At 60.2% G+C, this 25,791-nt stretch overlaps 1 protein-coding gene across 7 annotated transcripts in view; it reads right to left on the bottom strand.

Moving 5' to 3' along the window:
• Nucleotides 1-25,374, bottom strand: part of PSD4 (pleckstrin and Sec7 domain containing 4) — a 39,494-nt gene extending 14,120 nt beyond the window's left edge. The window contains exons 1-4 of one of the 7 annotated variants that reach the window (XM_048829603.2): nt 25,074-25,374; nt 11,561-12,717; nt 4,710-4,788; nt 2,785-3,238 (exon numbers count right to left, since the gene is read on the bottom strand). In XM_048829603.2, the coding sequence (XP_048685560.2) occupies nt 2,785-3,238; nt 4,710-4,788; nt 11,561-12,559 (1,532 nt within the window). In that variant the 5' untranslated portion in view covers nt 12,560-12,717; nt 25,074-25,374. Of the gene's footprint in view, nt 1-2,784; nt 3,239-4,709; nt 4,789-11,560; nt 12,718-14,916; nt 15,385-16,678; nt 17,243-17,757; nt 17,829-18,192; nt 18,322-21,121; nt 21,294-25,073 lie in introns of those variants that run through there. The other 6 variants (XM_048829602.2, XM_075123482.1, XM_048829604.2 and 3 more) reach the window with 6 other exon arrangements.
• Between the last annotated feature and the right edge of the window lie 417 nt (nt 25,375-25,791).

Below are 25,791 nucleotides of genomic sequence, written 5' to 3' on the forward strand. Positions count from 1 at the left end.
TCATGTTTAATTTATCAATTTGTTCCAAAACCTCTTCTAATGATACCTCCATCTGGGACAGTTCCTCGGATCTGTCACCTAAAAGGAATGGCTCAGGTTTGGGAATCTCCCTCACATCCTCAGCTGTGAAGACCGATGCAAAGAATTCATTTAGTTTCTCTGCAATGGCCTTATCGTCCTTGAGTGCTCCTTTAGCATCAAGATCATCCAGTGGCCCCACTGGTTGTTAAGCAGCTTCCTGCTTCTGATGGATTTTAAAAAAAACCTGCTTTTACTTTTTGAGTCTTTGGCTAACAGAGAGAGCTGTCTTGCATCCACCCTCACAGCCCTAGCCTGGCTTTGTGCTCAGCCCTGGTGTTCTGCCTTGAGCTGCCCTGAGAAGGAACTCACAGCGATGTCACCTGGTGTTAATCTCCCCTCTCCACCCAGCTCAGCTTGTGAGCCAAGTAAAACTGGGGAGGGCAGGGGACAAAGTCCTGCCTGGGAGAATAATCCTAACAGCAGCAAAGCCCCTTCCCCCGGCGCCCTTCTGAACCAGCACCATGCGGTTACACTCTGGGGCGTAACCAGGGATTAGAGCGGCAGCCAACAGAGGGCTGGCACCGGCTGGGGTGGATATCCCAGAGAGAAAGCAAAGCTGCTTGGGTCACCCGGCGCTGACTCAGGGATCTGGCTGACTGGTTTGGACGTTAACCCTTGCAGCGCATGCGTAGGGCTGCTGGGGGCGCTCTGTGCCCTGCTGGACCCGGTGGGAGCTCTTGGCATCGAAGGGAGGAGATGCGGGCTACCCACTTTGCCAGGATGCATGGGCATCCCCCACAGCCTGGGCTAAACCCACATGGCCCGCAGCTGGGTTCTTGGGCTGGAAGGCCCCAGGACACTGCATGGGGGCCAGCTGTGGGGCGGGGGCTGGACCCTCTTGAGGGAACGTGGGGGTGAAGAGGTGGGCAAATGGCTGGGAGCAGGGGAGGGGTTGAGTGTGCGGATTTGTCAGCAGCTAGATCAGCAGCGTGGCTGGGGGCTGCGTGTGGGGTGATGGCCAGAGGCAGGCTGGTGAGGGAGAAGAGGGAGCCCAGCCCTGGGGTGGGAGCATGGCAACCCTACGCACCATGCTCTCTACGCCCCACTTCCAAGGTGCACCAGCTCCAAAGGGTTAACAGTCCAGGGCCGCAGGGCTGGGCAATGCACTGGGCAATACACCGGGCTCTGGGGAGGAGCATGGCCCCACAGGCAGGGGGTAGCAGCACTGCTGGGAAAGGGCTGGGTGCTGCCCCGCTTCACAACTCTAGTTGCCCCTCGGCCTGGCCTGGAGGGCCGGGCTCCCCACACACCATCCAGCCCGGGGGGGCTCATGGGACCGGCTCCCCTCCTGGCATTCCCAGAACTCTGCACAGCACTCTGGATGGGTCCTGTGCACCATAGCGCAGGGCCTGTCAGCTCTCAGGGCGGGGACCGTCTCTGCTCTGGGTCTGTTCAGCGCCCGGCGCCATGGGGGCCTGGCCTGTGACCAGGGCTGCTAGGCACTACCTAATACACCTAACAATGTACAGTGCCAGGGGCCACGGGGGACCTGGCCTGGGCACTGCCGTAATACACCTAATAAATCACCTACAGTGCTTAGCACCATGGGGGCATGGCCTGGGGCTTAGACACCTGGGCACTACCGTAATACACCTAATAAATCACATGTGTGGGGCTGCTAGGCACTACCATCATACACCTAATAAATCAGATACAGTCCTTGATCTATGGGGGCCTGGCCCTTGACTGAGGTGCCTAGGTGCTACCCTAATACACTTAGTAAATAAGAACAATAACCTCACTGGTGCCAGGGGCAAGGTGCTGAGCATGATGCCAGCCCAGTGAGTGACCTGTCCGTACCAGTCTGGCTGGTGGCTGACAGCCCCCCAGCTGAGGGGATTTGCACTACAGACAGCGATGCAGTGGCTGGGAGCGTGGGGGCTGGCTGGGTGCCCTGCAGCACCCTACGAAGTCAATGCTTGAGGCTGGAGTCAGTGAGGCATCGTCTGGCAAAGCCCACAGGGTCAATGTCTCCTGGGAGCCCACAGCTCAGATTCACTGCCCTGGAAGGGCTTGGCCAGGACAGCCTGCACCCGCCCACAGCCCAGCCCAGCAGGGACCAGCAGCCAGCCCGGAGGTTGCATCAGGCTGGTCAGATGTGAGGGTGAGACAGAGCCAGGGAGAGAGAAAGAGCAGCAGAAGGTGAGAGAAAGCAGAGAGCTGGTCATAGTGAGAGGCAGCAGGGCTGGAGCCCAGAGGCCCCGGGGATGGGCACCTCATTAGAGAAAGACAGATGCATTGGATAGCTAGTAACATAGAATCATAGAATATCAGGGTTGGAAGGGACCTCAGGAGGTCATCTAGTCCAACCCCCTGCTCAAAGCAGGACCAATCCCCAATTTTTGCCCCAGATCTCTAAATAGCCTTCTCAAGGATTGAACTCACAACCCTGGGTTTAGCAGGCCAATGCTCAAACCACTGAGCTATCCCTCCCCCATGTGATAGCTAGATCGAGGGGCGCGGGGTCTGGGGATGGCTGGATAGACAGATGGATGGACGGATGGGTAGCAAGTTCCTTTAGCTCTCAGCTATCTCTACCCTCTTGGAGCGCTCGCCAAATGGCTGCTAGCTCTCATCTCAGCCCTCACAGTGCAAAGCTCAGCTCAGCCCCGGTGCCTAACCACAGCCGGAGGATGTCGTGGCTGCCAGAGCCCCACAACCTCCCGCCTGGTTCCCCGTGGCCAGACTCGCGAGCTGGCTTACCCCAAGGTGGGCTCCGGCCTGCCCTCCTCCTCCAGCACAGGCTCATCTCCAAGCGCGGGGGATAGTTCCTCCATCTCCTGCCCCTGTGCCGCGCCGCCCGGCTTCCCCTCCGCTGCGTCAAGCGTCTCAGCCGGGGACTCAGTCTCAGTGACTTCCCCTCGCGGGCAGGAAGTGCTCTGGGATGCCTTCGCCACCAGGCAGGGGGGAGCCGGGCTGCCACAGCCAGGGGCTGGCAGCCCCAAATCCACCTCCTGGCACTGAGCAGGTTCCATGGTGTGCTGCTGGGAGACCTGGGGGCTCCGGCTGCCTCCGCCCGCAGGGGGACTCGGGGGCCGGAGCTTGCAGGGGCTGGGGTGGTCCCAGTCTTCCTCGTGCAGCAGGGCCGATATCACAGAGGTGCCAGAAGCTGAAAACAGCAAGCCACCCTCAGGTGGGTCCAGAGCACCACTGAGACCTGCGGGAAGAGTCCACTTACCAATGATCCCAGCACAGCCCCTGCACCCCCACTACTGTGGCCCCAGCCAGCCTCCCACCCGCCATACGGGGCCAGACCCCTCCTGCCGTGGCCCCAGCCAGCCTCCCGCCCGCGATACGGGGCCAGACCCCTCCTGCCGTGGCCCCAGCCAGCCTCCTACCCGTGATACAGGGCCAGACTCCTCCTGCCGTGGCCCCAGCCAGCCTCCCGCCCGCCATACGGGGCCAGACCCCTCCTGCCGTGGCCCCAGCCAGCCTCCTACCCGTGATACAGGGCCAGACTCCTCCTGCCGTGGCTCCAGCCAGCCTCCCGCCCGCCATACGGGGCCAGACCCCTCCTGCCGTGGCCCCAGCCAGCCTCCCGCCCGCCATACGGGGCCAGACCCCCCTCACTGGCGTAGCCACAGCCAGCCTCCCGCCTGCCATACGGGGCCAGACCCCCCTCACTGGCGTAGCCACAGCCAGCCTCCCGCCTGCGAAATGAGCCAGACCCCCAGCTGGCGTGGCCCCAGCCAGCTTCCTGCTTGCGATATGGGCCAGATCCCTAGTGGGTGTGGCCCCAGCCAGCCTCTCGCCTGCAATACGGGGCCAGACCCCCAGCTGCTGTGACCCCAGCCATCCTCCCGCCTGAGATATGGGGCCAGACCCCCAGCTGCCATGGCCCCAGCCAGCCTCCCGCCTGCGATACAGGGCCAATCCCTAGCGGGTGTGGCACCATGCAGGAGGGTATGGGTCCAGCCGGAGAGCAGTGGCTAGGCCAGAGGGGTCAGATCAGGCTGCAGGGATCCAGCCCCCGTCTCTCCACTAGCCCCACCCCAGCCATGGAGCTGTCAGGGCAGGGAGCAGCCAGGGGCTGGGCTCACGGAGCCATAGACCGCACAGCTACATCCCTGCAACTCCAGCCAGCTGAGCCCATGCCAGCCCTGCCCGGGGACACTCGGACTGGCTGCTTTCCCCTCAGTACTGACTCCTCCACAAGAGCAGCCAATAGAAATCTGGCAAAGCTCTTCCCCCCGCCCCCCAGGAGCTGACACCATTCTCATATAAGGGCAGGGGGCAGCTAAAGAGCCCTGCAACCCTTCCCCAAAGTGGGGGGGCAGAACAGATGAGGTGGAGGCAGGACAGAGGGGAAGTAGGGAGGCAGGCAGATGTGATGTCCCTTTCTTTTCCGTAGAATATGACAGACCCCCCACTTTAAGCACGGCATACAGGCCTGGCCCGACTGGCTCAGACCCATGGCCCACCCAGCCTAGTGTCGTCTGGGACAGGGGCTGCACCAGCTGCTGCAGAGAGGCCAGGAACCAGCAGCAGCAGGTGGGGTACAGTCTCCCCCCACATTCGGTCTCACAGCCAGCCCCCCACCCCCTGTAGGCCAGGTAAGAGCCATCGCGGAACAGCTGGGTTTCACCCGTGAGTCAGCCGGCTCGTCCCCGAATGGTCCCAGGACTCACCCGACTCCACACTGCACAGGAGAACCGGGGGGCGGCAGACGGCTCCATCTGCCAGCTGGTCGGGGGAGCGGGGCGGGGCCTGGAGAACAAGGAAAGATGCATTAGAAGATCTGCAGGAGCCCAAGAACTGCCGGGAACAGAGCAGGGGCCAGGGAGTTGGCTGGTAAGGCCGGGTGCGGCTTCTCTGATCCAGCCTGGCCTCCTGCACAACGCAGGTGGACAATCCAGCCCAGGGCACCCAGATTTTAGAAAGAGACGCCCAAGCTCCATTGGAAAACACTGTGGGGGGATCCATCCCATCCCCACGCCTGCTTAACCCTCCTGCCCGGGAACGACGTGCACTGGGCCTCCCAGCCCACGCTCCTGGCCCCGACCATGGCTGGCACCAGCGAAACTTCCACAATAACCGACTCTGAAATCACCAACCCGGAGGGGAAGTTTCTGCCAGGCCCTGATGCAGGAGGGTTTATAACATGACTGAAGGTAACCAAGCCTGATTTGCTGCTGAGCCTCTTTTGTTTGTGATCTCTTGTGGCAGGGAATTCCACAGGTTAACTAGGCAGTGTGTGTGTTTTTCATTCGCTGCCTTTAACACTCATTGATTGTCTCCTGGCAGGGGCATTACGCAAAAGGGCAGGTCCTGCTGTTCTCCCCATCTCTCTCTCTCACTCTGTTTTACAGCCCTCTGCCATCTCCCTCCTTCTTCTCCTCTCTAAAGCAACAGCCCAGCCCTTGCCTGTCTCTGTTTCTGCTCTGTACTCTTTGGCGACAGGCTGACCTGACCCACAAGGCTGGATGGGAGCTGAGCAGAAATCCCAGTATCCTGGTATTTCGACATCGGTTTTGCTCCTGAATTGGGATAGAAGGCGAAAATGCTGACGTTTTTTGCAGACTGAAAAGGTCAGAAAAATGTCAATTTGGAAATGCTGAAACATTTCGGGTCGGTTCAACATTCAACCACATCTGTCTATGGAGCCATGGTGCCTCATGGGAATTATAGTTCTGGTACCTCTTGTTCAATTGTGCTGGATGGGCGGGGCTCCCTGGCTGGACTACATCACCCAGCATGCACCTGAACTCATATGATTCCCATGAGACAGCATGTGGTTCAGTCAGAGGTGAAACCATGATGAATCATGGGAGATGTAGTTCATCCAGGGAGAATCATAGAATCATAGAATATCAGGGTTGGAAGGGACCTCAGGAGGTCATCTAGTCCAACCCCCTGCTCAAAAGCAGGACCCATCCCCAATTAAATCATCCCAGCCAGGGCTTTGTCAAGCCTGACCTTCAAAACTTCTAAGGAAGGAGATTCCACCACCTCCCTAGGTAACGCATTCCAGTGTTTCACCACCATCCTACTGAAAAAGTTTTTCCTAATATCCAACCTAAACCTCCCCCACTACAACTTGAGACCAGTACTCCTTGTCCTGTCCTCTTCCACCACTGAGAATAGTCTAGAACCATCCTCTCTGGAACCACCTCTCAGGTAGTTGAAAGCAGGTATCAAATCCCCCCTCATTCTTCTCTTCCGCAGACTAAACAATCCCAGTTCCCTCAGCCTCTCCTCATAAGTCATGTGTTCCAGACCCCTAATCATTTTTGTTGCCCTTCGCTGGACTCTCTCCAATTTATCCACATCCTTCTTGTAGTGTGGGGCCCAAAACTGGACACAGTACTCCAGATGAGGCCTCACCAATGTCGAATAGAGGGGGACGATCACATCCCTTGATCTGCTCGCTATGCCCCTACTTATACATCCCAAAATGCCATTGGCCTTCTTGGCAACAAGGGCACACTGCTGACTCATATCCAGCTTCTCGTCCACTGTCACCCCTAGGTCCTTTTCCGCAGAACTGCTGCCTAGCCATTCTGTCCCTAGTCTGTAGCTGTGCATTGGGTTCTTCCGTCCTAAGTGCAGGACCCTGCACTTATCCTTATTGAACCTCATCAGATTTCTTTTGGCCCAATCCTCCAATTTGTCTAGGTCCCTCTGTATCCTATCCCTGCCCCCCAGCGTATCTACCACTCCTCCCAGTTTAGTATCATCTGCAAATTTGCTGAGAGTGCAATCCACACCATCCTCCAGATCATTTATGAAGATATTGAGCCTGGCACATGGGGAAAATGGAACATACAACGGGGGCCTGGTCTGTGACTGGGGCGCCTAAGCACTACCATAATACCTCTAATAGCAATAGAAAAGTACAGCGCCTAGCATAGAGGGGTGCTGGTCTGTGACTGGGGCCCCGAAGGGTAATGGTAATACAAACATGACCAGTCCTGGTGGGAGTGGTGAGAACCAGCTCTGAGGAACTCCTCCCCCCACTAGCAATCCTGGGTCAGTAGCAGCTCGGGGGATATGTCTGGTTTCGACACCCTCGGGTTTTACCCAGCAGCATCCCTGTAGACTGACAGACGATGGGCAGCATCATCTCAGCCTCATGCTGGGGCCTGAGCTCCAGAGGCGCTCAGTGCCCGCTGCTCCTCTTGGTTGAGAACCAGGCCCCTGAACCAAGCGACCCATCACTCCAGCCTCAGCACCCCAACCTGGTCATCCCCCTCCCCCGGTCACTGCAATGGCAGGAAAGCCAACACTGGAGCTATCCCAAGCTCCTCCTGGTGCTGCTCCCGGGAAATAGTCCAGAAATGTGTCACCCTGCCCCTGACGCCCCCCTGCCCCGGCAGGATGGCTGACACTCCACCCCCACGGCAAAGCCTGACGCACGAGGCCGGCTGCCTCATCCCCAGCCCCACGCCGGAGACTGGCCAGACGCCAAGCCACCGGCTGCAAACAATCCACAGGAAGGTTAAAAAAGGGAAGAAGGAGGATCCTGGGAACTACAGGCCAGTCAGCCTCACCTCAGTCCCTGGAAAAATCATGGAGCAGGTCCTCAAAGAATCAATCCTGAAGCACTTGCATGAGAGGAAAGTGATCAGGAACAGCCAGCATGGATTCACCAAGAGAAGATCATGCCTGACTAATCTAATCGCCTTTTATGATGAGATTACTGGTTCTGTGGATGAAGGGAAAGCAGTGGATGTATTGTTTCTTGACTTTAGCAAAGCTTTTGACACTGTCTCCCACAGTATTCTTGTCAGCAAATTAAGGAAGTATGGGCTGGAAGAATGCACTATAAGGTGGGTAGAAAGCTGGCTAGATTGTCGGGCTCAACAGGTAGTGATCAATGGCTCCATGTCTAGTTGGCAGCCGGTATCAAGTGGAGTGCCCCAAGGGTCAGTCCTGGGGCCGGTTTTGTTCAATATCTTCATAAATGATCTGGAGGATGGTGTGGATTGCACTCTCAGCAAATTTGTGGATGATACTAAACTGGGAGGAGTGGTAGATACGCTGGAGGGGAGGGATAGGATACAGAAGGACCTAGACAAATTGGAGGATTGGGCCAAAAGAAATCTGATGAGGTTCAATAAGGATAAGTGCAGGGTCCTGCACTTAGGACGGAAGAACCCAATGCACAGCTACAGACTAGGGACCGAATGGCTAGGCAGCAGTTCTGCGGAAAAGGACCTAGGGGTGACAGTGGACGAGAAGCTGGATATGAATCAGCAGTGTGCCCTTGTTGCCAAGAAGGCCAATGGCATTTTGGGATGTATAAGTAGGGGCATTGCCAGCAGATCGAGGGACGTGATCGTTCCCCTCTATTTGACATTGGTGAGGCCTCATCTGGAGTACTGTGTCCAGTTTTGGGCCCCACACTTCAAGAAGGATGTGGATAAATTGGAGAGAGTCCAGCGAAGGGCAACAAAAATGATTAGGGGTCTGGAACACATGACTTATGAGGAGAGGCTGAGGGAGCTGGGATTGTTTAGCCTGCAGAAGAGAAGAATGAGGGGGGATTTGATAGCTGCTTTCAACTACCTGAAAGGGGGTTCCAAAGAGGATGACTCTAGACTGTTCTCAATGGTAGCAGATGACAGAACGAGGAGTAATGGTCTCAAGTTGCAGTGGGGGAGGTTTAGATTGGATATTAGGAAAAACTTTTTCACTAGGAGGGTGGTGAAACACTGGAATGCGTTACCTAGGGAGGTGGTAGAATCTCCTTCCTTAGAGGTTTTTAAGGTCAGGCTTGACAAAGCCCTGGCTGGGATGATTTAACTGGGAATTGGTCCTGCTTCGAGCAGGGGGTTGGACTAGATGACCTTCTGGGGTCCCTTCCAACCCTGATATTCTATGATTCTAAGGTGGATGCTGGGCAGTGCCCTGTTGGAGCCAGGCTCCAGCCACACCGGCCACCTTTAAACTTAGAGCCCTGGCCAGAGGGGTTGCGGAGGGGCAGGGCACCCCGGCCCTCAGGGAGGGCCGAGCACGCAGCCCGACAGGCACGGCGATCTGGGCCCTCCATGGAGCTGAGGTCAGAATTCAGCCCAGGCAAGCCGCGCGTCAGGGGCTGCCCTACGGTGCCGGTGCTGAGGGGCTGGCCCAAACCCCATTCCCTGGCCCGGTTTCCCCTCGCACTGGTTTGACACACTAAACAGGCCTTAGGGTGGGTGTAAATGGCCCCCTCGGGCTCCCACCTCTGTAGGGGCCTCCCCAGCTGGTGTGGAGCCCTGCCCCTAGGGCCATAGGGGGCGGATCAGGGTCATGGCTGGGGCACCCTGCGCTGTGGCTATTCCCTGCCCCCCAGGGCCCATAGGGGGTGGGTCGGGGGAATGGCCAGAGCACCCTGTGCTGTAGCTGTTCTCTGCCCCCCAGGGCCCATAAGGGGCGGATCAGGGGTGTGACTGGGGGGCACTGCACTGTGGCTGTTCTCTGCCCCCTAGGGCCTATAGGGGGTGAATGGGGGCATGGCCAGTGTGGCCTGCACTGTAGCTATTCTCTGCTCCCCAGGGCTCATGGGGGTGGATTGGGGATATGGCCGAGGCACCTGCACTGTATCTGTTCTTGAGCCCCCAGGATCCCTAGGGGGGCAGATCGGGGGGGAAGGGGGGCACACTGCACTGAGGCTGTTCTCTACCCCGAGGGCTCATTGGATGCTATGAAAAACAGATCATGAGTTGGAGCAGCCTGGAGGTTTCTCTAACCGACCCCAGGGGCTGGGCAGGTCCCTGCATGGCCCCAGAACCTGGGGGTTACAGTGACCGAGAAGCTGGATATGAGTCAGCAGTGGGCCCTTGCTGCTGAGAAGGCCACCGGCACATTGGGCTGCATTCGTGGGGGCATTGCCAGCAGATCGAGGGACGGGATCGTTCCCCTCTATTCGGCCCTGGCGAGGCCTCATCTGGAGTGCGGCGTCCAGCTTTGAGCCCCCTGCTACAGAAAAAACATGGACAAATTGGAGAGAGTCCAGCGGAGGGCAATGGAAATGATCAGGGGCTGGGGCACACGGCTGGCGAGGAGAGGTGGAGGGACCTGGGCTTGTCTAGTCTGCAGAAGAGAAGCGGGGAGGGGTGACAGCAGCCTTCACCCTACCCTCCGCCCCGCATGTGGCCAAGCAGAGCCCAGGCCCCCGGCAAGAGCTGGGGGGCAGCAGCACAGCAGCCCGTTTGATTGGTCCTGCAGAACCCAGCAGGAAGGTGCCTGCTCCAGAGCACCCCCTGCTGGCACCTTCTCTATTCACCATTTACCTGTACATGGCCCCAGAATGCCCCTGTAATGTGGCAAAGAAAGCCACTGACAGGAGGGGAGGTAAGGGTGGGTGGGCTGAAGTGGTCTGCCCTCCACGTTACTCATACCGAGCTCTCATCTAGCTTCTCCCAGCAGTTGATCTCCAAGGAGGTCAGCGGCATCAGCTTCACTTCACAAGTGGGGAATTGAGGCACAGCGAGGGGCCATAAAAGTTATGCAGCAGCAGAGCTGGGGCTCCCAAGTCCCAGTGTAGTACTCTGTCCGCTAGGCCACGCTACTTTCCACCTTCTCAGCAGGGACATTACTCCAGCCTGCCTCCCTTGCATGCTGGTGAGCCTGTGTGCACCCGAGGGAGTTTGGACCTACGGTGTAGTTTTACACGCAGTGTATATCCCCATTCCCCAGAGCCCGTCCTCTCTCTTCCACCAATGTCAATCAGGAGTCACTCCACAGAAAGCAAGGGAGTGACACCAGTGCAAGCGAGAGGGGATGCAACCCCCAAGGCATCCACACCCCACAGCAGCACTGCAGTGTCTGCATGGATGCTGCCGTTCACACCCCTCATGAGCACGAGTGTGAGGGCAATGCCATGGTCTGGTCTGTGAACACAATCGTGGAAGATGCACGAGCGAATCCATGTGCAAAGTGGCTGCTCCTATCCCAGGGGCCAGGCCCTGGAGCTGGTCCCAGAACATGCTTTGACTGCGCTGGCCCCTGTCCAGGGTGCCCTGGAGCACTGCATCTTGGGACATGTAGTTCCCACGGGCCACGCCTCCAAATTACTGAAGCTGTCTACACCCAAGATGCAGCATGCTGCCTACGCCAAGGGGAGGGCTTTTCCCACTGCTGGAGGTAATTCACCTCCCACCAGACCCCGGCAGCCTGGTTTGCGAGGCTTATGCAGAGCAGGGAAGAATAATTCCCTCTGGCAACGTTCCCCGGCCAGGGTTATGCAGCCGGTCGGATGGGATGGGCTGGTGGGGGTCAATACTGCAGCTCAGTACGGACCTAGGCGGGCACAGCCAGTGCCCCTTCGTGCCCCCCATCTCATAGCTCCGCAGTGCCGGGAGTGGCCGGGCAGGCCAAGGGGGCTTTCTCCAAACTGCGATCACTCAGTTTGGCCTGAGCGGGCAGGGTAAAGGGGGAGACATGGGCCATCCTTCCGCTAAGCCGCTCCCTCCAGCCTGGCCACCAGAGACGGTCCCCCCCAGGCTGGCCTCCAGAAGGAGGTTGACAAAAGGCGAATGGGCTGCTCGCTGCTTACCTCCAGGTCCTCGGCCATCGAGCAGGACCCGTCGATGTCCCGTTCCGTGATCACCAAGGGGGTCCAGGTGCTGCAGTGCGTCGTGTAGGCGGGGACGTCGCACGGCACCTCGTCCTCAGCTCCTGGTTCATCCGCCTCGGCCAATGGGCACCAGAGCACTTCCTCCCGCTGGCTGCCCGACACCGGCTCGTCCTGGGGAGCCCTGTGGGTCTCATCGCTGGACCCAGCGTGATACCCCTCAGCAGTGCTCCACAAGGCAGGGCTGTCAGAGGGGCTGGGCCCTGTGGGGCACGGGCTCTCCTGGAAGAGTGGGTTGTTGTAGAAGAGGCACTGTTCTTCCTCCTCCTCCTCCTCGGATGACAAGCTCTCCTCCTCCTGCCTCCCCGGGCCAGCCTCTTGCCCATCATCGCTGTCACTGGCCGCGGCGGCTCTTTCGTCCAGCGGCTCCCAGGAGATGGGCAAGCCCTGTGCAGTTGGGGCGCATCTCTGTGCATTCTCAGGGCCCCGGGACCAGCTGCTTAGCTCCGCGACAGGCTCTTCTTGCTTCTCCAGCTCCCCTTGCAGGTCCAGCACACACAGCTGAGCTTGGAGGATCCCAGCCCAGAACAGTGCTTGGGCAGCGTCATTCTTCTCCTCGTCCTGGGCATTCAGGTTCTCTGCTGGAGGGGGTGGAGATTCCACAGCGGGGATCTCCGAACCAAGTGCATTCCCCACGGCGCCCGGCGTCCCTCCACCTCCAAGGCCAGCAAATTCTTCCAGAGAGGTCTCGCAGGCCCCGGCAACGACTTCCAAGGAGGAGCTGCCAGCACTGTGGCCCTCCGGGCCCTCAGGGCACTGGGCGTATAAGGCACTGCCCGGGTCTGTGTAATTATCAGAGAACACAATTGCATCTTGAATCCTAAAGAGGCTTTCTCCAGGCCTACAGTCTGGAGCTTCTGCGGCATAAGGAGCCAGGAGGTCCACGGGCTCCATGTGGCTGGAAGGGCCGGCCGCATCCATGTCACCATCCACCAGGAAGCACACACTGGGGTTCCCGATACGCCTGCCTTTGCTTTGAAAGGTTCAGTTAAGCCAAGGTGGGCTCTTCTCCCATCTTGTTTGCTAAGCAGTGAGCAGCCGGCTCTCTAGAGAGGCTCCCCATGGCACTCGGGTCTACCCTGGAGCAGAGGAGGGCAAGCAAACAAAACCACAAGTTAACGTTCAACGAAATGGGCTGGAAATGGGCACGTTAGACAACCCCAGGAAAGGACAACACAAGCCACTGGGGGCAAGAGACGCTGCAACCTGGATCAGGAATTACAAGCAATACCAAAAGTAGGGAAATCCATCTGGAGGTCACAGGGTTTGTACAGTACAAACGGTGGTGACGATTTATTTATCACACCAGGCACCCAGACACGTGGGGGCACAGCAGACAAACGGGGGCAGAACAGAGGGGTTTTTTCTGTTTGGTTAGCAGTGTCTGCTGATGTCAAGGGCTGCGTGGGAAATTCATTTTTAAAGGAAGCGGTTCAATTCCTAGCTGAGCCACTGGCCTGGGTGACCTTGGATAGGTCACAGCCCCACTTCTCGCCTCAGTTTCCCCATTTGGACATTGATACTGAGCTCTTTGGAATCCAATGAGGAAAAGAGCTAGGAATTGGCGGCACTCAGAGTGTAGGCTAGTGAGTGGGGCACACACTTGGAAGACTTGAGTTCTAATCCCAGCTCTGCAACTGACTCTCTGGGTGACCATGGCCCTGCTCTGTGCCTCAGTTTCCCCATCTGTAAAAGGGGGATAATGACAACGGCCTGCGTTGAAGTGCTCAGACGAGGAGTGTTATCTGGCATGCTTCTGGCATGCACAGTGTGCTTGGTGCTGTACCACACAGGGAGAAAGGACCGCCCCTAAGAGTGTAGAAGCTACATACAAATGTGCAGTAACTTGGAGGGGAAATGCCTGGCATCTGGGCCAAGGATGGAGATCACCCTGGTGCAGGACTGCACAAAGCCTAGATGCTACTTAGCATGACTTGAATCCCGCCAATCTTGATTTAAAAATTGTCAGTGATGGAGAATCCACCATGACCCTGGGTAAAGTGTTCCCATGGTTAATTACTCTCACCATTAAAAATTTACACCTTATTTCCAGTCTGTATTTGTCTAGCTTCAACTTCCAACCCTTGCATCATGTTACATCTTCCTCTGCTAGACTGAAGAGTCCAGTATTAAATATTTGTTCCCTGATAGACAGTGATCAAGTCCCCTTAACTTTCTTTGTTAAGCTAAATGGATGGAGCTCCTTGGATCTCTCCCTCTCAGGCAGGTTTTCTAATCCTTTAATCATTCTCATGGCTCTTCTCTCACCCCTCTCCAATTTATCAACATCCTTCCTGAATTGGGGACACCAGAACTGGACACAGGATCCCAGCAGCAGTCACATGAGGGTGAAATACAGAAGGAAAATAAGTGCTCTGCTCCTACCTAAGATTCCTCTACACATCCCGGGATCACATTTGCCCTTTTGGCCCCTGCATCGCACCTGCAGGCCTGAGTCCCTGAAGTCCACAGAGTTCTCCCATCCCTGAAGCTGGCCATACACGACAACCTGCGGACACACAGATGCCTCTGACCTAGCATCCGTGGGCTCCATTTCTGCTCGCCCCATTATCACTGAGAGCTAGCTAGAGACTAGACCACAGAGGGGCCCGCCCGCACACACTCAGATGCTGGGAGAGTGACCACAATTGCAAAGCCCGAGCCAGAAGAGTGTTACACTCAGCCACAGTATTTCCGGTGTCTGCTTGATGCATGTGAAGTCACAGCTTACGCAACTGACCAGAGACATATAGGACTGACGCAGTCACATGGAAAAGATCCCCATAACTGACTGATCAGGCTTGCTAATCTATATGTTGCTCATTAAAAATCACTACCCAAGAAATTCTGTTATTAGCACTTGTGTACTCGTCATCTGTATTAGGGTAGCACCCAGAGCCCCCTCGTGGCACATGGCCCCGGTGTGCCGGGTGCTGTACAAAGAGAGAGCGCTTGGAGCCCCTAGCCAAGGTTGCAGTGCTGCTCAAGCCAGGCTTGTGATTTTCAGGGTGTCTCTAGAGCCGGGGGGCGGGGGGAATGGTTTTTCCAGTCCCATGAAAAATGTCCAGACTGTATATATTTCTCCCATTCTGGATGAACATGAGACCTTTCCCAGAAAACTAGCATGGTTAGGGGGCCCTCCCCTGCGGGGTGGGAAAGCTGGGTTCAAACCCCTGCTCACGGGGAACGGACAGCTGAACCCGCATCTCCCACCTGAGCATCCTAAGCACCAGGGTCCAGAATCTGTCCATCACTGAAGTTCCATAACAAATACTCACTGGGCCAAAGAGAGACTCTACAGCCCCGGGCTTCAGGCATCCACCCCGTGTCTCTGACCTGCCTGGTGAGTGCCACGAGCACTGGGCTGCTGGCTCTTCTGGGGCTCGCTCACTGCTGTGACCTGACCAGAAATTCCATCCTGGGTCTGAGAAGTGGCACGACCAAAGTGTAATCAAACCCGTTACATTCCTGCGAAAAGTCTGGGTGCTGGCAAAGAGCCCGTTCTCCTGCAGGCTCACTGCTCCATAAAGCCCCAGCTCCTGGAGTCACGGGAGCACATCAGAATCGCAGCGTTTGTGAAACTAGCGCGGGTTGGGCAGGCCTAGCTGCACAGCTAACGAGACAGAGCAGCACAGGGAGAGAGTCACCTCTGGATGCTGGCACTTCACTTGGGGCTGCTGCCCCCCACCCCAGCTCTGGAAGGGGAACGTCATGGATTCGGCAAGGCTGAGGGCGTATGGGGATAGCTAGAGGGGGTGGATGGGGATGGATAGATAGGTAAATCGATCTCCCAGAAGTGGTCAGTATGGGCTCGATGGTTTGATAAGAGGCAGCGTGGTCCAATAACTAGAGTACTGATTGGGGAGTCAGGATTCCTGGGTTACTTTCCTGGCTCTATCACTGACTCCCTTTGTCACCTCAGTGCAGTCCTTGTCACTCTCTGTGCCTCAGGTTCCCCACCAGCACAATGCGGGCATTGAGTATGAAGGGGTGAGGCTGGGTGGAAAGCCAGAGTTCACTGTCACTGGTGGGAGCGAACCAACCCCCCCGAGCAGCCAGACCAAAAATGTCTGGCTTCCCCTCTCTGTATCTGTCTGTCTGTCTGCTTCTGGGGACTGTCGTCCAGGTGCCCCTGAGCCCGATTTCCAGGGCGCTGGCTCTTGCTAATATCCATGGGTGTCATGAGTGCCCAGCCTTGCTGTGTGTGTCCATGTCTGTCTGCGGAGGTGCCCATGGGTGTCTGTGTGCATCTGTCTGTCTGCAGAGGTGTCTGTCTCTGTCGGCCTGCAGAGGGGGGTGTCTGTGTGTGTGTCTGTCTGCGGAGGGGGGCGTCTGTCTGTGCGTGTGTGTGTCTGTCTGAGGAAGGGGCATGTAAGTGTCTTTGTGTCTGTCTGCGTGTCTGTCTGCGGAGGGGTCTGTGTGTCTGGATCTCAGTTTGCATGGTCTGCACGGGCGCTGGCTTGGGCAGCATGGCCGTTGCGGCAGGGGTGATGGCAGGGGCTAGCCACCCGAGCACAGATCCGGGGGGCAGGCGGGCTGGACCTTGAGTGGCTAACCCAAGCCACCCCCCGCTTTGTTAGCTGAGCTAGCGTGCAGCTGGTTCCCCAGGTGGGCAGCTCACTGCCAGCCGGACTGTGACAGCCCCAGCCAGCCCTGGGCCTGGGTATGTCGGGGGGCGGGCTGTCTGTCTGTCTGTCCGTCTCTTTGCCCCGTGTGAGTCTTGTCCGGCCCCACGCCCGGCTGGGCAGGGCCAGCAGAGGAACAGACGCCCCATTCATAGACAGGGACACGGCTCCCCCAGCCTCCTCCCGTCCTTCCTGAGTCGTGTCACAGCCGTAAGCTCCGGGGAGGGGGGGCAAGCAGCGCCGGGGTGCATGTGCCACCCCCTGGATCCCACCCCCTTCTGGGGTCCCCACAACTCGCTCCAAGCTCCCCCCACGCTCCTGCCAGGGCTTTCCCCTCCAAGCCAAGCGGCCCGGCGCCTTCCCCAGCCCACTCCCACTGGCTCCCGGCCCAGCAGCCCCCGCCAGAGGCACCTACCCGGGGCTCCTCTCTGCGCCGGGGAGCGGGCCAGCCCCTGCCCGAGGGGGGGAGCCTGGGGACACCCCGCCATCCTTGCTGGTCCGGACGGCTGGGACTCTCTCCTCCCGCCCCCCCGCATTCGCTCTGCTGCTGTCACTTGCCTGCACACTTCCTGCCCACAGGGTTTAGAAACGGGGGGGAGCGCCCCCCCCCGCAGCCAGGCCCAGGCCCTCCTGGCCTCCCACTGCTGGCTAAGCTAAGGGCATGCAAACAGCTGCACAGATGGGGGGGCATGACCCCCCCCTTCCGCCACAGCCAAGCCCGCAGCCCTGGGGCAGGGCCGGGGGGGGGGGGCACGGGGCTGGGGAGTTCTGCTTCACTTCCCTCCCCCACTCGCTGACACACTCCTCTCGGCAGTTTCCGGCGCGTTTGGTTGCAGCTCCGCAGCAGCGGGGCGCTGAGAGGTGCCGAGGCGGGGGGGGTCCCTCTCCCAGGGTTGGCGCTGGCCCCCGCCCCAGGGGCGTGTCCCAGGGTGGAAGCGGGGCCTGCTGTTTGGCCAAGACCCATGGCTCAATCCCCCCCTCCCCCCTCCAAAAAATTGCACCATGAAAAAGAAATCCAGGCAGGGTTTGCGGCGGGGCTAATTCCTCCCGCCCCGCCCCGCCCCGCGCGCCGGCGTCCCTTCTCACAAGCACCGGGCGCGCGAGGGGATTTCGGGCTCCGCCGCGGCAGAATGGGGCGGGGCGGAGCGGGGCCCCGCCGCGGTCAGGCGCTGTACAGACACCGGGGCGCGGGACCCTGCCCAGCTGAGCGCCACGCGCGGGGCGTTTGGCACCTGGGCCGCTCACAGAGGGGCCCCGGGGAGGGAGAGGGAGAGGGAGAGGGAGAGGGGCCCCGGGGAGGGAGGGGGGCCACTGGCCATGCGAAGCCCGGCTGCGTTCAGCCAGGGGCCTGCGGGAAAACGGCTCCAGCCCCCGGAACCGCCAGTGCACCGCGGCTGCTGCCTGGGGCGAGCTGGTTACATTCTCTCCGGGCGCCCCCAGGCAGGGTCTCCCCGCAGCTCCGGCCCCAGCTCGCCCTGCAATCCCGCGCCCCACCTGGCTCGGAGGGGGACAACTCCTGGCAATGAAAGAGCAGCAGCAAAGCCCGCCCTGCGCCGGGCCCGAAGTCCGCCCAGGCCGCCGCCGGGCCTTGCCCGGGCGCTATTTTTACCGCGAGATTGGCTCCCAGGCGGGGGAAGCCGGCCGGTCCCCTGCACGCCCGGGACGGGATGGACACGTGCGCCCGGCTGGGCTCCCCAAGCGTGGCCCGTGGTGCCACCCCGGGTGGGGACCGATCGCGGGACTCAGCCGCTCGCTCACGAGCTGCCCTGGCACCGAGCAGCAGCCGAGTCCTAGCCGCGGCAGGGGGGCTGCGTTACTGTGGGCTAGGCAAGCACCGAGTGCGATGCCTCCCTTCTGCAGGGCAGGGTGTCCTGCCGGGCTCGGCCCTGCTCTCGCAGCAGTGCCGCTCCCTGTCCGTGCCTGGCTCACCTGGGGAAGGTGCCCGCTGCCCCCCAGGCCTCAAACCTCCATTGCTGGTGATGCGTGAAGCCCAGAGCCGTACCAGCTGCCAGCATCAATTCTCAGGGCCGAATCTAGCCTGAGCCCCTCACACCACCCCTCCCAGGGCCTGGACTTCATCCCTGTTCGAACTCCAGCAGATCCGCAAGAAAACATCCCAGCCTGGTTTGAAATGGTCAGTGAGGGAGACTCTGCTCTGACCCTTGGGAAATTGCTCCCATGGTAATTCCCCTCCCTGTTAAACATTTACGCCTCGTTCCCAGTCGGAATTTGTCTAGCTTTGACTTCCAGCCTTTGGTTGGTGGCCTGCTAGACTGAACAGCCCTTTATTAGACAGTACCCGGTGGAGTAACCGAGAACACCGACCAGGGAAATAACCCACTTCCTTCCCTGATGAAGGGAGGGACGCACCCCACCCATGCACTTATTCTCTACACCGGTACTGACTTGGACTCTTAATACATTCCATGGGTGGCGTACCCGAGCCCATTTATCCACTGATGCTTTAAAAACTCCCACACCTCAATTTGGATCTGTGCTGGTTATGTGATATGTATGTACCTCGTGAACCTTGCAACCGATATTTGCAATTCCCCGTAACCCAAGCCCGACACCAGATGTACAGTACCTTCCCTCTTAACTTGTGTAAATTTGATTTTAAACATCAACTTTCTGTTCCCCACCTGTAGACACTGCTTCTCCGTCTCTGTGCTAGGCTAAAGAGATTGAGCTCTTCGGGTCTATCTACACAGCACCTAGACACCCATGGCTGGCCTGTACCAGCCGGCTCAGGCTCATGGGGCTCGGGCTGTAGGTCTGGTTCATTGCTGTGTAGACAGCCAGGCTCTAGGACCTGCAAGATGGCAGGGTCCCAGAGCTTGGGCACAAGCCCGACCCCGAAGTGTACACAGCGATGAAACAGCCCCGTGAGCCCGAGTCTGCTGGTTTCCCTTTGCTGTGCAGACAGGCCCTCAGAGCCTATCACTACAAGGCAGATTTTCCAACCTTTTAATCCTTCCCATGGCTCTTCTCTGACCCCTCCCAGGCACCAGGACTGCAGCCGTGCCAAATCCAGAGGGCAAATCACCTCTCTGCTCCTACTCGAGATGCCCCTTTATACCCCACATCAGCCCTTTGGCCACAGCATCGCACTGGGATCCCATGACACATTTGTGACCGATGCCAACCGGGGGTCTGTCGGTGTCCATCCACAAGGGTGTTGCTCAGCCACCCGCCACCTGGGCTCAAACCCCAAACCCTCCCATGGGGGGGGCAGCATGAGCAGCCCCCACCTGCCCCCACAGGAAGGAGAGGAGCAGCGGCACTGTGCCACCCTCCTGAGCACCCAGGGGCACCCCCAGCCCTAGTGCTTCGGAGGGATGAGTGTGGGGGTGAGGGTCTCCACTGTGGACGTGCTGATTTCCAGGCTGAAATCTCCTGGGGGACTGATCCCTGGCAGAGCTGACAGCTCCTGTGGGCAGAGGCCCCCCACGGGAAGGGTGAGGGCACAGTGTCTCCCGACAGAGGGACTGATGACAGTTCCCTGCCGCTGTGCTGTGCCCTGGGGATGCAGCCGGGTCTCACCACACAAGCACTTGTGCTTTGCCCCCATCCCTCCTGCTTGGCTTCTTTGCCCCCCTCCAGCGTGCTGTGACACCCCCTCACGCTCTCGTTGGGGTACGGGCCTGCACCCATCGGGGTTCCTGGGCCCTGCCCTGCCCACAAACAGCTCTCAAACTGCTCCCGCTCCCAGGCCTCCCCAGGGATGGTGATGGAGACGCTGCTGGGTCCAGGGAGAGAAACTCAGAGGGAAGCCAGAGGAAGCCTCGGGGGCAGCCTGGCCCACACTAGCCCCCAACATTTTCCCTCCAGGCCCAGCTGCTTGGTCGTGTGTTCACAACTTCCCTCCCCTCGGTGCTAAAACAGACAGGCTGCCCTGTCCGGGGCGTCCACTCCCATCCCCGGCACCGTTCAGTGATGTCGGGGGAGTGGGGTGGCTGTGATCCCCTGGCCTGTGGCCATGACCCCGCTTGGGGTCACCAGCCCAAGGCTGAGAGGCCAGATTCTAGGCCATAGCCCGCCTGGGATGCTTTACAGAGCAAGCGCCATTCCCACCCCCACAGGGCTTTTTCAGCCCACCCGGCTTGCTTCCCCCCATCAGTACCAGGCTGACACCGCCTCTCCCTGCCATGGAGCAGGCCAGGCCGCCCCACTTGCACTTCCATGGCCAGCCAGCCTGGGCCACCAGCCCACTGACAGCACACAGTGCTGGGCCCCTGGAGGCTGCGTGACCAACCCCACCTGGGCCAGCAGCGGGGGAACGAACCTGGGACCACCTTCACTAAAAGCCTGAGTCTCTCCCACTGGAGCCAAAGGACTGGCTCCACTAGCTAGCGCTTACAGTAGATCCTTATCCTTTTGCCAGCCACTGGAAGGAGACAAAGAGCCCCTGCCGCCGGGCATGGGAGCAGTACAAAGAGCTGAATGGGGAGAAGACACAGAACAACACGCACACCTTAGGGGGCTGGGACTAGAACCTCAGCCCAAGAGCGCGACAGAGAGGGGCTCCCCTGCCCGTGGCTAGCAACGGGCTGGGCCATGAGCAGCCACCACCCTGCCTGGCTCACCCCTGCTGAGCCAGCCCTGGCCCGTGGCTGGGGTGGAGAGATTCTCTTGGCTGGGCCGCTCGCACTAGCCCTCCCAAGGCCACAGCACGCAGGGCGTGCAGACGGGGCCTACCCCCCCCGGGGCCTCTGCGCCAGAGCTCGGCCATGGGTCCCGCCAACCCCAGCCCCAGCCCGCTGCCAGCGGCAGGCATGGGGGAGAGGAAGCGAACGTGCTGGTTCAATCCCACCCGGGCCCCTGAGAGAAGAGCTTGGGAAGTGTCACAGCAACTCACCCAGCACAGCCCTGCAGCCGCCCGGCCTTCACCTGCTTCCGGTGCCATGGGGCAGCCAGCGGCTTCCTGTTTGCTGCACAGCGCGAGCCGGCTCCTCCCGCAGTGGCAGGAAACGCGCAGGCAGGTGCAGCGTTCCCCAGGGGCTGCAATCTCTGGGCACACAGCAAGGCCCTGGGGAACAGCCCTCCTGCTCCCAACGCTGCCACGATGCCACGGCTACCGCCACGCGCCAGCAGGGACAGGAGGCTGGCTGAGCTGCTGGTAGACGGCCGCAGAGTGGAGAAGAGGGGAAATTGCCTAAGGAGGCAGGTCTCTGATTTGCTGCCCCCTGGACACGCACAGATATGGACACGCACACGCTGAGCCGGGCACACACGGACACACACGCACAGACATGGACACACACACGCTGAGCCGGGCACACACAGACACACACGTACAGACATGGACACGCACACGCTGAGCTGGGCACACACAGTCACACACACGCACAGACATGGACACACACACACTGAGCCGGGCACACACAGTCACACGCACAGACATGGACACACACACGCTGAGCCGGGCACACACAGAGACACACACAGACACGGACACACACACTCTGAGCCGGGCACACACAGTCACACACACACACAGACATGGACACACACACGCTGAGCCGGGCACACACAGTCACACACACACAGACATGGACACGCACACGCTGAGCCGGGCACACACAGTCACACGCACAGACATGGACACGCACACGCTGAGCCGGGCACACACAGTCACACGCACAGACATGGACACACACACGCTGAGCCGGGCACACATGGGCACACACGCACAGACATGGACACGCACACGCTGAGCCGGGCACACACAGACACACGCACAGACATGGACACGCACACGCTGAGCCGGGCACACACAGACACACACGTACAGACACGGACACGCACACGCTGAGCTGTGCCTGGATCCCACCCACCTGCGCTATTCCCCTGCTCCGACACATCTGTGCCGTCATCCTGACACAGACGGGAACCGCCCTGACTGCTCTTCTCTGGCCCCGGAGCAGCTCTCCTGGGTCCCCACCAGCCGCGCACCCACCTCTCCGCCTTGCGAAAGCCGGCTAGCTGTCCTGTGGCAGAAGGCTGGTCCTGGACTAGGCATTCAGTCCCTGGGTCTGCCACTGAGCTTCTGCATGACCTTGGACAACTCTCTTGGTTGCTACTCCATGGGGCTGGGGGGGGCGGGGGAGAGCTGTCTTCATGGGGTGGGGGGCTGAGAGAAGGAGTAATCCTGGGGAGGCAGGGGAAGCTCACAGAAACATGCTCCCGCAGATGATGCCCCTTGGTCACAGCCACCCCAATTTTCCCTCCAGCCCCGCCCCTGAGCAGAGCCCAGCTAACCCTTTCCCTCCACTCCAGGTAGGGCAAGCACCTGCCCCACCAGCCTCCCAGCTAACCACTGGGACACACAGCCTGGCTCCTGGGGGTGGCCTGTGCCCAAGGGCTGCAGGACCTGCTAACATGCTCTCTCTGCACTGGTTTATTCTGGTGCCATTTGGGGTTTGAAGGGTTCAGGTTCGGGGATCTCTCCCCGCCTGGATCCCCTCCCGCCACCCAGCATGCCTAGTTCCTCGGCGTCTCTGGCTGCAGCCCCCTGCAGACACCACCAGGGAGCTACAGACCCCCAGTGACGCCAAGGCTGCGTGCAGGGAGAGGCCTGGGGACCGATCCCCTGCCGCGCAGCTGCCACCGAGGAAACCCCACATGCCGCATCACCGACTCCTAGAGACAGACTCTGCCGGCTACTCTGGCCCTGCACTGGCATGAGGCTACTTGGGGGGGGGAGGGATCGCTCAGTGGTTTGAGCATTGGCCTGCTAAACCCAGGATTGTGAGTTCAATCCTTGAGGGGGCCATTTAGGGATCTGGGGCAAAAATTGGGGACTGGCCCTGCTTTGCGCAGGGGGTTGGACTAGATGACCTCCTGAGGTCCCTTCCCACCCTGAGAGTCTATGATTCTATGGTCCTGCTGGTGCCCCAGAGGGGGTGAGATACCCCCCAAGCCCCCCCCCCCCGCCACATGTGCCTAGATCCTGACTGTGAGCAGGGCCAGGGGGCACCTGGCTGGATGAAGCCAGCCGGCTTTTGCCTCCCCAGCCAGCTACTAGGCTGGTGTGGGTGGCAGCGAGGATCCATGCCAACAGTAACACACCCAGGGACGCTGTGTGGCCAGGCTCGGCGGCTGCAGACCCAGACAGGCCAGGCATTAGCAAGTCCCAGCACAAATAAAGAGACCCACAGAACCACCCTCGCCCAGCCCTCTGTGCCACAAGACAGCTGCGTGCCCGGCCTGCCATGCCAGCACCGTGGGCAGGGACCAGGGCTCCAGGCCAGGTCCCCCAACCCCTTCCTCTGCCATGACCCCAACTGGCATCCGTGGGAGTTTTGCATTGGTCCAGGCTCCGGCCCATGGATGGTGAACGCCCCAGCTGGGGCTGTGGCTGCTTCGGCCGGTCTACTGCCAGGCATGGTGCCAGCACTCAACACAGGCACTTGTCCCTAGCTCACCCCAGCCTCTTCTGAGACAGGCTCCGTGTGTCTCCAGCCCAGACTTTCACTCCCTGCTCTGAGGCAGGGCAGGATCTTGCAACACCAGACCCACGGGGCCCCACGCTGCCACAGGAAGGGAGCATGGCCCAATGACTGGCGCCAGCTTAGTGCTTGGGACATCAGGGTTCCTGGCTCTGCTACCGACCCCATGTGAGCACAGGCCGGTCCTGCCCCCTCTCTGTGCCTGTTTGTAACAATGCTTGGTCCGTACAGACTGGGAGATCCTTGGGCAGGAGCTGCACATGGTATGTCTGGGCAGTGCCCGGCACGTCAGGGCTCTGAACTCGGGCGGAGTCTGGACAGTGCCCGGCACGACAGGGCCCTGATCTCGGGTGGGGGCTGGGCAGTGCCCGGCATGACAAAGCTTGACTTTGGTCGGGGCTTCCCCAAGCCTACCACCGAGAGCAGTTTCCCTATGGCGCCTGTGAGCGTCCGGGCCCCTGTGGTCCATGCGCGGCCAAACTCAAGGGGAAGTGCTTCCTGGCCCTGCCAGCTCCTCACAGCTTGCTGCAGGACCCCCCCTCCAGGTGTGGGCGGCGCGTCTCAGCCCCGGGGCCAGCGGGCGGAGGTGTCACCCTGTTGTTCTGATCACACTATTAACGCTCTTGCCCCATGGATGCCAGGGGCCTGGGCTGCAGTCGGAACAGGCTTGTCACAGCCTGGGCCAGGCTTGCCCCATGGGCATGGGGCTGGCATGGGCATGACAGACCCTGGGCAGCCCCAACCACGCTCACCTAGAGACCCCGTCACACTGACATGCACCCCCACAGACGCATTCTGAACCCACCCAGCACACAGCCTCATGCAGGTGGGGAGGGGGCAGAGATTTCATGCTCTATCTAGATTTAAATTCTCAGCGGTTGCCAGATACCCCGATGAGGGGCGCTGGGCGAGCCCCTCACACCCTCTAGCCTGTCCGGGACCCCGGCTGGGGGCCTCACGTGCCGGCCGGGCTCGAAAGGGAGGATGCGCCAAGTGGGTCTTTCCCAGCTCTGAGCCCCGGGGTCTGGGCCTCAGAGCAGAGTGGGGGGCCAACCAGGACCTCCCTCTCCAACCCCCCAACCACCCCCAGAACAGCTCCTCCCAGCACACAGGGGGCCCACCTGCATTCCCCACCCCCCCACCTCCCCTGCCATGTCAGGGCATGAGTGCTAGCAGGGCCTGGTGCTGTGGAAAGCCCCCTAAACCCTTCCTCCAAGGAACTAGGTGTTGGCGGGGGGTGGGGGGCTAGACTGGAGTCAGGGCCCTCAGCGCATGCTGGGAGGTTGTCCCACAATCCCTTTCACCCCTGCCAACCAGCCCGTCCCGTCCGTGCCGCGGGCAAAGCAGCTCTCTCCTTACCCATCTCGTGGCAGGGCTCGGTGCAGGTGCACAGGCCCGGGGCCGCTTGGTTCTGCCTCCCCTGGCCCGGCAGGCTCATGGCTCCTTCTCCAAGGGCAGGGGGCCTCAGGGCTGCTCTCCCCCAGGCCCAGGGGTGCAGGGCGCAGGTGTGTGGGGAGCACGACGGGACCTGCCGCCGGCTCCAGAAACGTGGGCCGGCGGAGCGGAAGAGCCTGAGCCCGGCTCTGGGACGAGGAGGAGCCAGCACAGGGCTGCCGGACAGGTTTGACAGCAGCAAGCCCAGACGGCCCCTGCGGCTCGGTGCCCACTCTGGAGCCCCGGCCCCTGTGTGCAGAGTGACTGACCTTTGGCCCCCAGGGCCGGAGAGCTGCGCTCCAGCCTGGGGAGCAGCAGGGGCAGGAGGGGTGCTGGAGACTGGGAGATCCGCGTCCCAGCCCCAGACCCCTGCCCCTCCCCACAGCACAGGGGAAGGAGCTGCTGCGGAGGGCCCCCAACTTGGCTCTCGCTGACCCCCATGAACGGGGCTGGCGGCCCAGCTCAGCCAGCGGCTGTCAGGAGCTGAGCCAGGCTGGGGATGGGCGTGTCTAGGCTTGGGTATGCGCTGGGCCCGATCCTTCGGCTCTGTGGGCCCGATCCTCCTCTGCATGGCTCTGTGGGCCCGATCCTCCCTTGTCCCAGCACCATGGGCCTGATCCTCCCCTGCCCTGGCTTGGTGGGC

Source organism: Caretta caretta, chromosome 26, assembly GCF_965140235.1.
Source record: "Caretta caretta isolate rCarCar2 chromosome 26, rCarCar1.hap1, whole genome shotgun sequence".
In the NCBI taxonomy this organism is placed as follows: Eukaryota; Metazoa; Chordata; order Testudines; family Cheloniidae; genus Caretta; species Caretta caretta.